The following is a 15,874-nucleotide window of genomic DNA, read 5'->3' as shown; positions in this document are numbered from 1 at the left end:
GCCGGGCCCGATCACCCGCCGCCGCCGCCGCCGCCGCCGCCGCCAGCAGCCGGGCCCGATCACCCGCCGCCGCCGCCGCCGCCGCCAGCAGCCGGGCCCGATCACCCGCCGCCGCCGCCGCCGCCGCCAGCAGCCGGGCCCGATCACCCGCCGCCGCCGCCGCCGCCGCCGCCGTCGCCGCCAGCAGCCGGGCCCGATCACCCGCCGCCCGATCACCCGCCGCCGTCTGCGCCACCGGCATGGCGTTCAGGGGCTTCTGCAGCGCCGATGGCTCCGACCCGCTCTCGGTACGTGCCGGGGGCCGCGTGAGGCCGGCGGGACGGAGGGAGGCCGGCGGGGAGGGAAAGCACCGGGCCCGCAGCCGCCCGGGGCACCCCGCTCCCCGCTCTGCTGCCGGCCTGGGGGGCCCGGGACCCTCACGTCGCCCGCGGCCCAGCCCCTTTCGGGGGTGCAAGGCATGGGGGAAACTTGGGTGACTCAGTTCCTGCGGAGCAGAGCGTGGGGGGCCGCGTGCCCAGCCCTGGGGTTTTGGAGGGTCGGGTCGGGTCGGGTCAGAGCCGCCTTGAGGAGGCCTTCCTGTTTTGGGCTTCCCGTCTGTAAAAACAACCTTCCAGGGAAGGGGACGCTAGAGATGGGGGGCGGGAAGAGGGGTGTCTCTCTGTTTCTGTTTTCCCATCTTTTTTGTGGTTAGGGTCCCCCCTTTTCACGAAAAATACTCCGTGACCAACGGGGTGAGCTGGGGAGGGGCTTAGATTGTAGAAAGGGACTTTCATTGTCTCCCCAAAGTTGTTGTACAAGCCACGTTACTCTTCTGTGGTTACCTAGCTTTGTTTTTTTTGTTCTTTCTACTTAAATACTGCGGGGGAAGTTTGGTGGAACCAGGGAAGAAGGGGGATGTTCACCCTTGATGTGCCCTACCTGACCCTCGGCTCGGGGCAGACTTGGGGTGCAGCTGAGGACGCCCAGGACCCTGGTAGCTGTGGTCCTGCCCTCGCTTCCCTGCAACACGTGGAGCTCTGCAGATTCTGCAAGGCCCCTGCGCTCAAGCGATCCTCCTGCCTCGGCCTCTCAAAGTGCTGGGATTACAGGCGTGAGCCACCATGCCCAGCCGAAAATGGCTTTCTTGAGAGATCAGCTTTGAAGCTCTGCTCCTTCATTTTAAAGTGCCCCAGGAGAAGTGGACGATTACAAAGGTGAGATTCCACTTAAGTGTTCGCTTAGTTTAACTGTGGGATTCGTCTCCTGGGGAGGTTACCAGGTTCTGGAAAGTGGGTGTTAATGACCAGGGAGGGTGGCCCTAGGCTAGCATCCTGTAACCCTCAGGAATTGAGATTTTTATGGAGGTTTTCTCTTCCTCTCTGTGAGTTTTTTCTCTGAGAAACCTGTCTAGGGAGGGAGGCTCTAGGCTACATCCTGTAACCCTCAAGTAGTAATTGAGATTTTTATGGAGCTTTTGTCTTCCTCTCTGTGAGTTTCCTCTCTGAGGAACCTCAGTCTACCTTTTACTGGCCTACTAGGTAATACTTGTTTGGAGAATATGTGTGATGTCTGTCTTCCCAGTACAAGAAATTTGTGTGGTGTTTGATTGATGGATGGATGGAGTCTTGTTCTGTCGCCCTAGCTGATTGCACCACTGCACTGCAGTCTCGACCTCCGAGGCCAAGTGACCCTCCCAACTCACCCTCCCAAGTAGCTGGGACTACAGGCATGCACCAACACACCCGGCTAATTTTTTTTTTTTTTTGTAGAGATGTGGTTTCACTATGTTGCCCAGTTCGGTCTTGAACTCCTGAGCTCAAGCGGTCTCCCAGAGTGCTGGGATTACAGGTATGATCCACCACGCCCAGCCTTGTGTGGTCTTTGGTACCCCTGGGTTCATTGTATTGTTCTTCCCACACTGGTTTTCATTCATTCATTTATTCAGTCATTATTAATTGAGCAGCTACTATGTGCTGCTGCTGCTCTAGACACTGAGGATACAACAGTGAACAGGACAGACCAGGCCCATGTTCTCATGGGGTTTACACTGAGGGTGACGGAAATGATTTCAGATGCTGGCAAGTGCTGCAAAGACTTGAACCGGGAAAAACTGGGTGAGGTGCAAACTACTACGGAGGGATGTCCACAGAAGGCCTTTCGGAGGCGGTGAGGTTTGACCCCAGAGCTCAGTGGCAAAGCTGGCCATGCAAGGATGTGGGGGAAGGGAGTCCCAGAGTGGGAAGAGAATGTGCATAGGCCTTGAGGAAGATCATGGTGTGGTTAAAGTACTGAGGAGTTTAACTCAAAGGAACTGCAGAGCCCATCTCATAAAAATCTCGCCTGGAGCATTCGGCAAAATGCATAAAGCACTAACACAATGGCTTCTGGTCCTGGAATTTCCAGGGGAGGCACTTACAAGCTTGGGAAGGCACTTACCAGCTCAGCAAGGAAGTAGAGCAATGCATGGTCCCTGGCAGAAGCAAGAACCTTCTGATCTGTTTATGTTTGAATGAATCTCAGGTTTTTTGTTGTTTTTTTTTTAAATAGATGGGGTCTTGCTATGCTGCTCAGGCTGGTCTTGAACTCCTGGGCTCAAGCAATCCACCCACCTTGGCCCTTCCATGTGCTGGGATTACAGGCATGAGGCGCTACGCCCTGCTGAATCTCAGGTCTTAAAAATTCAGTTTATATTGTTTTATGAGTCTCTTCTCTTTCTCAGAACCTTAACTGAAACGTTTGCGATCAAGACCAACTTGGGTTTCCCCACTCCCCAGTTGCCTTTGATTCTCCGCCAAGGGCTTGTTAGTAAGTTGATGAAGTACTTTTTTCCTGTGGTTAAGAGGATTTTCTATAGGTTGCTAGAAAACTCTTCTTTTAAAACAAGATGTTGTTGAATTGATCTGGCTGATTGCAGGAGGAAGATCTTGTACTGCAACTTTGTTGATGATGCTAATACTTTAAGGTGAATATTCTAGAAGAATATAAAGGGAAAAGTGAAAGTTTTAGTATGTTCCCACCCTGCCCTTTGTTCCCAGAAGTAGCCGTTGTTGATGATGGTTGTTGATAGTTTCTTGGGTGTTTTTTGAGAAAAGTTTCAAGTATATGCAAATGTATATGCAAGAACGTGTTCGTTTGTGTGTATATGTTTACATATTCATTTTTTCCCTCCCTAGTTGGGTATTTTAAATACTGTTTTGTCTCTTCTTCTCTTCACTTAACCAGTGTTGATTTTCTTGCCATTTTAAGCCTATGCAAATTGAAAGTAAAAGCCAATCAAATCAACTTTTTTTTTTTTTTTTTTTTTAACAAGCCACGCATTTGCCTGTTAAATGGCTGAGCCATGTATTCACCCAGTCCCCTCTTGGTGTCTATCAAGGTCATTCCCAGTTCCTGGTTTCTTGCTGTGATAAGCAGTGCTGCATTGAAGGCACATGTATGCAAATATATGTAAATGATTCAGCAGAATAAATTTTCCCACAGGAAATTGCTAGGTTGACAGTACGTGCATTTTGAAATTTGATAGTTAATTGTCAGGTTACTGCAGCAGTTTATACTCCCACTAATGGGCCCACCAGCACTTATTAAGCACCTGTTGTTTTCCTGCCATATCAGAAAAATTGAGCAAGCTGGGAAGTGATCAGGCCCATGTTGCTTGGCTGTGTGTGAGAGGGCTTTGCCCAGTTAAGTTAAACCTTACATTCCAGAGGTCAGGAGATCAAAGCAGAAGTGTGCTTTGGTTTTGTTCAGTTTTTTAAAAGATGTGTTTAAATTTTAAACATTTTTGGACTTATTTTAAAAATTGCTTTTAAATCAATAATTTAACAATGTGTAAAAACATTACTGATAATCTCACCATGCTAATGTCACTCTGATTTTTACACCTAAACTAATTTAATTGCAGAGTTTTCTGATCACAAGTGACATGTGTTCCATATGACAGAACAAACAATACAAAGATATTTAAATAAAGCCTGAACATGGTACTGATATTAGTTTGTTCATGCTGCTATGAAAAAATACCTGAGACTGGGTAGTTTATAAAGGAAAGAGGTTTAATTGACTCACAGTTCTGCATGGCTGGGGAGGCCTCAGGAAACTTAAAATGATGGTGGAAAGGAAAGCAAACATGTCCTTCACATGGTGGCAGGAGACAGAAGTGCAGAGTAAAGAGGAGAAAAGCCGGTATAAAACCATCAGATCTTCTGAGGACTCACTATCAGGAGAACAGCATGGGGGAACCGCTCCCATGATCTAATCACCTCCCGTGAGGTCCCTCCACCAACACGTGGGGATTACAATTAAGATTACAATTCAAGATGAGATTTGTGCGGGGACACAGAGCCGTGCCATATCATTCTGCCCCTGGCCCCTCCCAAATCTCATCTTTCTCATATTTCAAAACACAATTATGCCTTCCCAACAAACAGTTCCCCAAAGTCTTAACTCATTTCAGCATTAACTCGAAAGTCTATGTCCAAAATCTCATCTGAGACAAAATCTAGTCTCTTCCACCTATGAGCCTGTAAAATCAAAAGAAGTTAGTTACTTCCTAGATACGGTGGGGGTACAGGCATTGGGTAAATACACCCGTTTGAAATGGGAGAAATTGGCCAAAACAAAGGGGCTGCAGGCCCCATGCAAGTCTGAAATCCAATAGGCCAGTCATAAAACTTTCAAGTTCCATAATTATCTCCTTTGACTCCATGTCTCACATCCAGGTCACACTGTTGCAAGAGGTGGGCTTCCATGGCCTTGGGCAGCTCTGCCCCTGTGGCTTTGCAGGGTATAGTCCCGCTCCTGGCTGCTTTCACAGGTTGGCGTTGAGTGTCTCCGTCTTTTCCAGGCACACAATGTAGCTGCAGGTGGATCTACCATTCTGGGTTCTGGATGGTGGCCCTTTTCTCACAGCTCCATTAGGCAGTACCCCAGTGGGGACTCTGTGTGGGGGCTCTGACCCCATATTTCCCTTCTTTACTGCATTAGTAGAGGTTCTCCATAAAGGCTCCACCCCTGCAGCAAGCTTCTGGCTGGACATCCAGGCATTTGCATACATCCTCTGAAATCTAGGTGGAGGTTTCCAAACCTCAATACTTTAGTTCTATGTACCCACAGGCTCAATACCACATGGAAGCTGCCGAGGCTTGGGGCTTGCACCCTCTGAAGGCACAGCCTGAGCTGTGTACCTTGGCCCCTCTTAGCCATGGCTGGGGTGGCTGGGCACCAAGTCCTAAGGCTGCACACATCAGGGGGGCCCTGGACCCAGCCCAGGAAACCGTTTTTCCCTCCTAGGCCTGGGATGGGAGGGGCTGCCGTGAAGGTTTGTGATATGCCCTGGAGACATTTTCCCCATTGTCTTGGAATTGGGCTCCTTGTTACTTTTGCAAGTTTCTGCAGCCGGCTTGAATTTCTCTTCAGAAAATGGGTTTTTCTTTTCACATTGTCAGACTGCAAATTTCCACACTTTTTTTTTTTTGAGATGGAGTCTCGCTCTGTTGCCCAGGCTAGAGTGCAATGGCATGATCTCGGCTCATTGCAACCTCTGCCTCCTGGGTTCAAGCAATTCTCCTGCCTCAGCCTCCCGAGTAGCTGGGATTACAGGCACCCACCATCATGCCTGGCTAATGTTTGTATTTTTGTAGAGACAGGATTTCACCATGTTGGCTAGACTGGTCTCGAATTCCTGACCTCAAGTGATCTGCCCACCTTGGCCTCCCAAAGTGCTGGGATTTCAGGCGTGAGCCACTGCGCCCGGCCAATTTCCACACTTTTATGCTCTGCTTCCTCTTGAATGCTTTGCTGCTTAGTAATTTCTTCCCCTAGATGCCCTAAATCTTCTCTCTCAAGTTCAAAGTTCACAGATCTCTAGGGCAGGGTCAAAATGCTGCCAGTCTCTTTGCTAAAGCATAGCAAGGATCAGGAGAACAGTATGGGGGGAACTGTCCCCATGATCTAATCACCTCCCATGATGTTCCTTCCCTAATATGTGGGGATTCCAATTCAGATTACAATTCAAGATGGGATTTAGGTGGGGACACAGAGCCAGACCATATCAGTAATCTCTTGGGCTAACCAATAACCAATGTATTCTTGTATTTTTTCTTTGAAATTTTATAAATATTTAGAAATTTAAATAACATTTAAATCAAAATGGATTATGTTGTAATCATTACTCTGCCAGTTTTTTTTTCTTTTTTTTAATTTTTAAATTTATTTTTTGTAGAGACAGGATCTCCCTATGTTACCCAGGCTGGTTTTGAACCCCTGGACTGAATCGATCCCCCGGCTTTGGCCTCCCAAAGTGCTGGGATCAAAGTTTGTTAATTTGATAGCTAAAATATATTTTCATCTGCATTTCAATTACAATTAGAAGCTATGCATCCTGCAACATATTTTCCAGCAATTTGTGTATTTTCAGTGTGTGTTTCTGAGTCCTTTTTGGGTATGCCTGGACTAGTTTGTCTTTTTCCTGTTAGTTTGTAAGGGCTCTTGTTATCGTGGGACCCTTCCTCTTTGTCCATCACGTGTATTGTATAAATATTTTGTTACAGGCTATTGTTTTCCTATTGGCATATTAACATTTGAGTCTTGTTCTTACTAGTATGTAGTTTTGCAAGGTTGCATTTGTAGCTTGCATACTATTTTGTCTCCTATGTTTTTATTTACTGTAATAAGTATTTTCCCATGTACCCACGTAACCTTTTTAATTAAACCTATAAATGTCCAATCGATAGTTCCCTGTGTTGGTGGGCTATAATCACATAATTATTATCTGTGGTTTGACATTTGGGTTGCTGTGTTTTCTTTCTCCTTTTTTTTTTTTATTATTATTTTTGAGACGGAGTCTTGTTCTGTCGCCCAGGCTGAAGTGCAGTGGTGCGACCTTGGCTCACTGCAAGCTCCGCCTCCCAGGTTCACGCCATTCTCCTGCCTCAGCCTCCTGAGTAGCTGGGACTACAGGCGCCTGCCACCACGCCTGGCTAATTTTTCAGTGTTTTTAGTAGAGACGGAGTTTCACCATGTTAGCCAGGATAGTCTTGATCTCCTGACCTTGTGATCTGCCCACTTCGGCCTCCCAAAGTGCTGGGATTACAGGCATGACCCACTGCACCCAGCCTCTTTCTCCCCTTTTAATTTTTTTGAGACAGCATCTTATACCATCACCCAGGCTGGAGTGCATTGCGCAATCTTGGCTCCCTGTGACCTCTGCCTCCTGGGTTCAGGTGATTCTCCTGCCTCAGCCGCTGGAGTAGCTGGGATTACACACGTGTACCATGATGCCTGATTAATTTTTGTATTTTCGGTAGAGATGGGGTTTCACCATGTTGGCCAGGCTGGTCTCGAACTCCTGACCTCAGGTGATCTGCCTCCCAACGTGCTGGGATTACAGGCGAGAGCCACCATACCCGGTCATTTTTCTTTTTCTTTTAAAGAAAACACTGTCCTGAATACCACATGGGTAGAGTGCGTATTGGCTTATTTCCTTAGATGATGTTCTCAGGAGTGGAATGAATAACATGTGAAAAGGCTTCACTCTAGCCATTGTCTTATTTTCTAAAAGTGGGCTGGCCCAGCTCACCATTCTAGCAGGGTCTAAGGTTACTTACTGCTGTGGTTATTATTCAGAGTGGACGATGGTGCATATTAATGTCAGGCACAGCAGGGCACGGTGGCTCACGACTGTAATCCTAGCACTTTGGGAGGCCGAGGTGGGTGGATCACGAGGTCAGGAGTTGGAGACCAGCATGACCAACATGGTGAAACCCCGTCTCTACTAAAAATACAAAAATTAGCTGGGCGTGGTGGCAGGCACCTGTAATCTCAGCTACTCGGGAGGCTGAGGCAGGAGAATTGCTTGAACCCAAGAGGTGGAGGTTGCAGTGAACTGAGATTGTGCCACTGCACTCCAGCCTGGGTGACAGAGAGAGACTTTATCTTAAAAAAAAAAAAAAAAAAAAAGTCAGGCTTTTCTAGGGTTCGTCCATCAGCCTGGTAAGGCTGGAGACCCGTGGCCAGGAAGAAAATTGGAGCTGTCTGGCACTGGGAAGGGTAACCCAGTAGTTATAATTAAGTTGGCTTATCTGCGAGCCCTTTGATAAGGCTTCACTAATTTACTAACCCAGGATCACATGTTAGATCAGGATCTCTCTGAGTGCTGCAATTGTAGTTTGCTTTTCTCTCTCTTTTTTTTTTTTTTAGAGACAGAGACTCACTCTGTTGCCCAGGCTGGAGTGCAGTGGTATGATCATGGCTCACTGTAGCCTTGAACTCCTGGCCTCAAGCGATCTTCCTGCCTTAGCCTCCTGAGTGTCTTGGATTATAGATGCTTGTTAACATGCCCAGCTAATTTTTAATTTTTTTAGAGATGAGGTCTTGCCCTGTCACCCAGGCTGGAGTGCAGTGGCATGAACATAGCTCACTGCAGCCTTAAACTTCTGGCCTCAAGCAGTTCTCCTGCCTCAGCCTTCCAAAGTGCTGGGATTACAGGTTCGGCACCACTGTGCCTGGCCTGCAGTGGTTTAATAGGGCTCTTTCATCTTTAACTTTGGTCCCCTGCCCCCCGAGATCCGTGGAGTGAGCCGTTTGATGCTTGGTACTTGGGACAAAGCTGGCCTATGTCCAGTTCTCTGCATACTTGGTAGGGGAGTGTTTGGAGAAAAGGCTCACCTCTGAGTCACACCCTCTATATTCTCCAAAGGGCCATGGGGATGGGGTGGAGGAGGCTGGGGTGAAGAGATGTTGTAGCTCCAGAGAAAGCCAGGGAGGTGTATGCTGGGTGAAGAGGCCAAGTTCAGGAGCCTAGGTTTGAAAATCAGTATAGACGATTCAGGTTAATTCACCCTGTTGTTATAGAGCATCTGTCTGTAGGGTGGCCAGGTCTGGGTGAGTCTCTTGGACAAGATGGGTATCAGGTTTCAGCTCTGAAATTGGACTGATATGTGGGGAGATTCATTCTGCAGTTTTATTTGTAGTTTAGGTTTAAGAAAACTTGGACTGGGCACTGTTGCTGTCATCTGATCCCAGCACTTTGTGATGCTGAAGTGGGAGGATCACTTGAGCCCAGGAGTTTGAGACCAGCCTGGGCAACAGAAAGACCCCATCTCTACAAAATAATAATAATAATAATTATTATTAGTATTAGCTGGGCATGATGGCACATGCCTGTAGTCCCAGCTACTCAGGAGGCTGAGGCAGGAGGATTGCTTGATCCTGGGAGGTTGAGCTGCAGTGAGCTATGATTGCACCACTGCACTCCAGCCTGGACAACAGCATGACACTGTCTCCAAAAAAAATAAAAAAAAAGAAAACTTGTTTAACTACCTAAATCATAGCATTTGTGTGAAGCCAGACGATCACAACTCTGAGAACTGCTGACATATACATATTTTGGAAGTTCCAGGTTTTCTGTTACTATAAACATGGTAGAGATTGAATTTCTTAAAGGGACTTCGGACTTCTTTTCTCCTACTCTTTCTCTTGTCTGATGTTATAAGGGGTACAGTACAGAATGAAAACAGTGCAGAAATGAGTGAAACACGAAAATCCCTTCTAGAGATAATTTTTTATTATTATTTTTTTGAGACGGAGTCCTGCTCCGTCGCCCAGTCTGGAGTACAGTGATCTCGGCTCACGGCAACCTCCACCTCCCAAGTTCAAGTGATTCTCCTGCCTCAGCCTCCCGAGTAGCTGGGGTTATAGGTGTGTACCATGCACCACCATGCCCGGCTAATTTTTGTATTTTTAGTAGAGACAGGGTTTGCTGTGTTAGCCTGGCTGGTCTCGAATTCCTGACCTCAGGTGATCCGCCCACCTCGGCCTCCCAAAGTCCTGGGATTACTGGGGTGAGCCACCATGGCCGGCCTCTTCTAGAGACAATCTTATTGGCACGTTGATGTTTTTAATTTTCAACCTCTCTTCTCCACAGATCCTAAAGATAGAGTAATTTTTTTTTTTTTGAGACACATTCTTGCTCTATTACCCAGGCTGGAGTGCAGGTGGCGTGATCTCTGCTCACTGCAGCCTCCACCTGCCGAGTAGCTAGGACTGCAGGCATGCACCACTATGTCTAGCTAATTTTTGTATTTTTAGTAGAGATGGGGTTTTACCATTTTGGCCAGGCTGGTCTCAAGCTCATGACCCCAAGTGATCCACCTGCCGCAGCCTCCCAAAGTGCTGGGATTACAGGTCTAAGCCACCGTGCGCAGCCATAAATACATGGTATTTTTTAAGAACAAGAACGGGATTCTACAAAAACATATATATGTGTATTTTGAGACAGGATCTCCTCTGTTGCTCAGGGTGGAGTGCAGGGGCACGATCATGGCCCACTGCAGCCATGACCTCTGAAGCTCAAGCAATCCTCCCACCTTAGCCTCTGGAGTAGCTGGGACCACAGGTGCCCACCACCATGCCCAGCTAACATTTTTCTTTTTTTTTTTTGTATTGAAAACAGTGAGCCAGGTGTGGTGGCTCACACCTGTAATCTCAGTACGTTGAGAGGCTGAGGTGGGCAGATCACTTGAGGTCAGTAGTTCAAGGCCAGGCTGTCCAACATGGTGAAACTCCATCTCTACTAAAAATACAAAAATTAACTGTGGTGGCGCTTGCCTATAATCCCAGCTACTGGGAAGGGGGAGGCATAAGGATCACTTGAACCTGGGAGGAGGAGGTTGTAGAGAGCCAAGATGATGGCACTGCACTCCAGCCTGGGCAACAGAGCAAGACTCTGTCTCAGAAAAACAAAACAAAACATATAGTCTTTATTTTTTTGTTTGCGTGGGCTGGTGCATCTTGATTATGATGCATTTTTGTTAATTGATATTTAATTGCAGATGAAATGTAACATGGATCTGAGTAATTGCTGATAATTGTTTCCTCTTTAGGCAGCTGGTCATAGTCTTTTTTTTTTTTTTCTTTTTTCTTCTTAAGAGAGTTTCTGTCTTGTTGCCCAGACTGGAGTGCAGTAGCGTGATCTCGGCTCACTGCAACCTCCTTCGCCAGGGTTCGAGTGATTCTCCTGCCTCAGCCCCCCGAGTAGCTGGGATTACAGGCATGTGCCACCACGCCCGGCTACTTTTTGTATTTTTAGTAGAGACGGGTTTTGCCATGTTGGCCAGGCTGGTCTCAAACTCCTGACCTCAGGTGATCCCCCTGCCTCTGCCTCCCAAAGTGCTGAGATTACAGGCTTGAGCCACTGCTCCCAGCCCATAGTCTTTTTTTTTTTTTTTAAACCTCTGTGTACAGGTAGGTCCTGGGGAAATTCGAGGCAAGACTTGGGTGAGTGGGTATCTTAGACCCTCTTAGGAGCTCTTTGCAGGAGGTAGAATCTCCGAGGGTCAGTGCCCATGAATGGGTCCCATGGCCTGACTGGTCCCATTCAGGTGACAGTCTCTGAGGGTCCTGCATAGCCCTTAACCTGGGCTCCATGCTGGGAATCGAGCGGTGTACAGAGCATGGTTCCCTGCCTTCCTTGAGCCCCAGTCTTGTTGGGGAAATGGTCAAATAAATGAATAATCATCAGGAAGTGCTATGAAGGGGAGCTGCATGGTGCCCGGTGAGTGCAATAGCAGGGTTTCATCTGGTTGGAGAGAAAAAAGGAGACTCCTTAAGTGGGGAACCCCTTTGATGATACAGGTTTGGCTATGTGTGTCGAAGATCCCAAATATAGTGGGTTAAGATACAAGCTCATTTCTCTCTCAAGTAAAAATCCCAGCTGGTGTGGGAGACCAAGGAGGAGGTAGGTAGGACTTTTTATTTTAAATGGGGAATCTGTGACACAGTTAAACATGCCCAGGATCATGTCACTAGCAAGGAGTGGACACAGTATTCAAACCCAGCAGGTTGACTCAAAGCCTGCCCTTTTCCCAGCTGTTTTGCCCTCAGTCATTTGAGTCTAGTCTTCAGGATTTTGACATCTATCTCTTACCTTGTATCTGTTAGGATTGCATCTGGCTTCAAGAAACAGCGCTACTTCAGCAGCCTAAGCAGAAAGGTATTTATTTGTTTATTTTTTACATGTCAGGAATTCCAGTACCCCTTGGAGTTGCTGGCATTGGATTAGTGATGCAGGGTTGTTAGGACTGACATCTCTGCTGTTTTCATTGTCTTTTCCTCAAGGCCCCTAAATGGCTGCTACAGCCCTAGCCAATATATCTGGGTTCAAGGTAGGAAGAGGGAAGGATTGCACCAGCCTCATGGGTTCCTTTCTATTCAGGAAAGTCCAAGCCTTCTTCAAAGGCTCTTCTGTCCACATTGCAGACTTCTGGTCATGTCTCCTTGGCTGAAACTGGATTACATGACCACCTCTAGCTGCAAGGGAGGCAGGAAAAATGAGCATTTGGTTTTATGCTTCTCTAGGAGGAAACAGCAAGGGAGAAACTTTTGAGTAAGCCAGCCAATATTGTCCAACATGTACTTATTTTTTAACTTTTTTTTTTTTTTGAGACAAGGTCTGGCTGGCTCTGTTGCCCAGGCTAGAGTGTGGTGGCACAATCTCAGCTCGCTGCAACCTCTACCTCCTAGGCTGAAGCTATCCTCCCACCTTAGCCTCCAGAGTAGCTGGGACTACCACATGCACCACCATACCTGGCTAATTTTTATGTTTGTAGAGATGGGGTCTCACCATGTTGTCCAGGCTGCTCTTGAACTTGTGAGTTCAAGCCATCTGCCCACCTCAGCCTCCCAAAGTGCTGGGATGACAGGCATGAGCCATCGTACTCAGCTAATGTTTTTCTTTCAATCAATTCACTTTTTAAGCCTTAACAAAGTTATTGCAAAAGGAAGTTTCATATCACTTTAGAATGTCTTTGAAGTCACAGGTTGGTTATATTTATGTGCTTACTTTAATAGCTATTAAAGTAAATATAGCACTACTAAGAAAAAAAGATATTCTTTAAATCGCCTATTATCAGTGGTTCTTAACTCTGGATGATTTTGTCTCCAGGGGACATTTGGCAATGTCTGGAAACATTTTTGGCTGTCGTGATGGGGCAGGGAGTGCATGCCTAGAGTCTAGTGGGTAGAGGCCAGGGGGTGTGCTAAATATCCTGCAATACAGGATGGGCTCCATAATGAAAAATCCTCTGGTCCCAAATGTCAGTAGTACTGCAGTTGAGAAACCCTGGCATGGACGCAACCCACCTGCTGCCAGGAGTTATATACAAGCCATGTTAGGGTAATGCTGCAATATGTCCATCGTGATTGTGTTTTCTCCTGGGTGACTATCAGCAACGCTGTAGCCTGCTTGTTGGTTTTCAAGGTCCATTCTCAAGATACTATCAGATCTCCAGCAATCGTGTGATGCAGTTTGAAATGTTCATGTGAGCTGGGCGTGGTGACTCATGCCTGTAATCCCAGCACTTTGAGAGGCCAAGGCTGGAGAATGGCTTGAGCCCAGGAGTTTGAAACCAGCCTGGGCAACATAGCGAGACCCAGTCTCTACACAAAATTAAAAAAAAAAAAAATTAGCCAGGTATGATGGTGCATGGCCATGGTCACAGCTACTCAGGAGGCAGAGGTGGGATGATCACCTGGGCCTGGGAGGTTGAGGCTGCGGTGAGCCACGATTGCACCACCGTATTCCAGCTTGGGCGACAGAGCGAGACCCTGTCTCAAAAAAAAGAATGTGCATATGAATTCAAGATATGTCCCTTATAGAGACTGGTGAGGACACAGCTTACTGACTCTGAAGCTGAAGTGGTTGAATTGATAGCCCTCTTGCTGGGCAAATCCTATGTGAGTGCTTCTAAAAGAACACTGTGCCTTGCAGAGAGTATTCCTGGGACCTGGCAGGAATCAGGGCCTCTTGGTGACCACACGCTTTGGAAAGGGCTGTGCTTTGGCAAGTGGGAGATTTTATTATTTATTTTCTCCTGTCTGCCTCAGTTTGGCAAAAACAAACCTGGCCTGGGCATGGGCCTTGTGGAGACAAGAAGGCAGCTTGAGATTATCAGAGATCAGGCTGCTGGTGGGTTTGCCTGAGCTGGCCTGGTCAGGTAGCTTGACAATGATGCTTACCCCCCATTAAAGTTAATTGAGCTGTTACAGAGTGGGAGTGGGGAGTGGGGGGTGTGATGACTGCCTGTCTCCTTGAGTTGGCGTGGCTAAGAAGTAAGGGAATTTTTTAACTTTTCCTTCTTAATTCTGGAAACTTAGAAAAAAGCCTCTCACCATCCCTTAATCATTCAGTTATAGAGACCAGGCTGTTGATATGGACATGCTGCATTTCATGGGATCCTGGAGGCCAGCATTTGTGACATACATCCCAGTTTCAGAGATGTTAGGATATAAAAACGTAGCCAGCAGTGTTTATAGGATGGGCTAATCGAGAGACACAGAGAAATATCAAAGATAGCAAAATAGGAAGAAACAGAGTCTTAGAATCAATGCAGTATAATAATAGCTTCTAGTTTCTTTCTGTTTTTCTTTTTTTTGATACAGAGTCTCACTGTCGCCCAGGCTGGACTGTGGTGGCATGATCTCCGCTCACTGTAGCCTCCGTCTCCTGGGTTCAAGTGATCCTCCCATCTCAGCCTCCAAGTCACTGGGATTACAAGTTGTTTGCCACCATGCCCAGCTAATTTTTGTATTTTTAATAGAGACAGGGTTTCACCATGTTGGCCAGGTTGGTCTCGAATGCCTGACCTCAAATGATCCCCCCTGCCTTGGCTTCCCAAAGTACTGGGATGACAGGTGTGAGCCACCATGCCCAGCCGCCCCCTCACTCTTAAGCACAGCTCTTCGGCAGTCAGAGATGTTGCCTGCTGTATTTCTTGTTCTGCTTTTACACATGGTTTAAAAATCCTCGCCCAAGAATGTAAGCCCCATGGCCAGTGCTACCTGCCACCTTTAGGGGTGGCCTCTCCTGGGGTGCAGGAGGTTGCACAGTTCGTTTTGTGACAGCAGGGTCATTTTTTAATCGGATCATCTGCCCCAGTTTGCTTGGCTCTTAGGTGCTTGGGAGTTCTCCTGGTTTTTTGCTGTTGTGAAATGGCCCAGCTTGTACACGTTGTTCCTTTTCTTGCTGGAGTTATTTCCTTTAGACTCCTGTCCGTAAAGCAGGATTGTTGGGTGAAAGTGGGGTATGCGTGGTTAGGCTTTTCTCTGCCTGCTTTCTGGGTTGCTCTTCAGATAGATTTAATCACCTTTTATTTGTGTTTTGTGGTGGTTTTTGTTTGTTTGTTTGTTTGTTTTTTTGTTTTGAGACTGAGTTTTGGTCTCGTTGCGCAGGCTGGAGTGCAATGGTGGGATCTCGGCTCACAGCAACCTCTGCCTCCTGGGTTCAAACGATTCTCCTTCCTCAGCTTCCCGAGTAGCTGGGATTACAGGCATGCGCCACCATCTCTGGCTAATTTTGTATTTTTATTACAGACGGGGTTTCTCCATGTTGGTCAAGCTGGTCTGGAACTCCCAACCTCAGGTGATCTGCCCGCCTCAGCCTCCCAAGGTGCTGGGATTACAGGCGTGAGCCACCACACCTGGCCACCTTTTATTTGTTGAATGAGTATTTAATAAGCGTGTCCTATATGCATCAGGAGAATTAAATGGACATGGTCTTGCTTTGGGGGAAATGACAGGTAGGAGAGAAAGAGACACTTAGAACTCAACAGAGGCCAGGCGCGGTGGCTTACGCCTGTTATCCCAGCACTTTGGGAGGCTGAGGTGGGCGGATCACCTGAGATCAGGAGTTCGAGACCAGCCTGGCCAAAATGGTGAAATCCCGTCTCTACTAAAATATAAAATCAATCAGGCGTGGTGATGGCACATGCCTGTGATCCCAGCTACTCGGGAGGCTGAGGCAGGAGAATTGCTTGAACCCGGGAGGCAGACATTGCAGTGAGCCGAGATTGCACTACTGCACTCCAGCCTGGGCAACAAGAGCAAAACTGTCTCAAAAAAA

At 47.3% G+C, this 15,874-nt stretch overlaps 1 protein-coding gene across 3 annotated transcripts in view; it reads left to right on the top strand.

The window, feature by feature from the left end:
- The first annotated feature begins 128 nt into the window (after positions 1–128).
- The window catches only part of LOC115932779 (sortilin-related receptor-like), a 308,035-nt gene continuing 292,289 nt past the window's right edge, over positions 129–15,874 (top strand). For all 3 annotated transcript variants that reach the window (XM_055365626.2, XM_055365612.2, XM_063699573.1), the window contains exon 1: positions 129–287. In XM_055365626.2, coding sequence (XP_055221601.2) covers positions 240–287 — 48 coding nt within the window. In that variant the 5' untranslated portion in view covers positions 129–239. The remainder of the gene's footprint in view (positions 288–15,874) is intronic.

The sequence above is a fragment of the Gorilla gorilla genome, chromosome 18 (genome assembly GCF_029281585.2).
Source record: "Gorilla gorilla gorilla isolate KB3781 chromosome 18, NHGRI_mGorGor1-v2.1_pri, whole genome shotgun sequence".
Classification (NCBI taxonomy): domain Eukaryota; kingdom Metazoa; phylum Chordata; class Mammalia; order Primates; family Hominidae; genus Gorilla; species Gorilla gorilla.
This window is presented reverse-complemented; position numbering and strand designations above follow the sequence as displayed.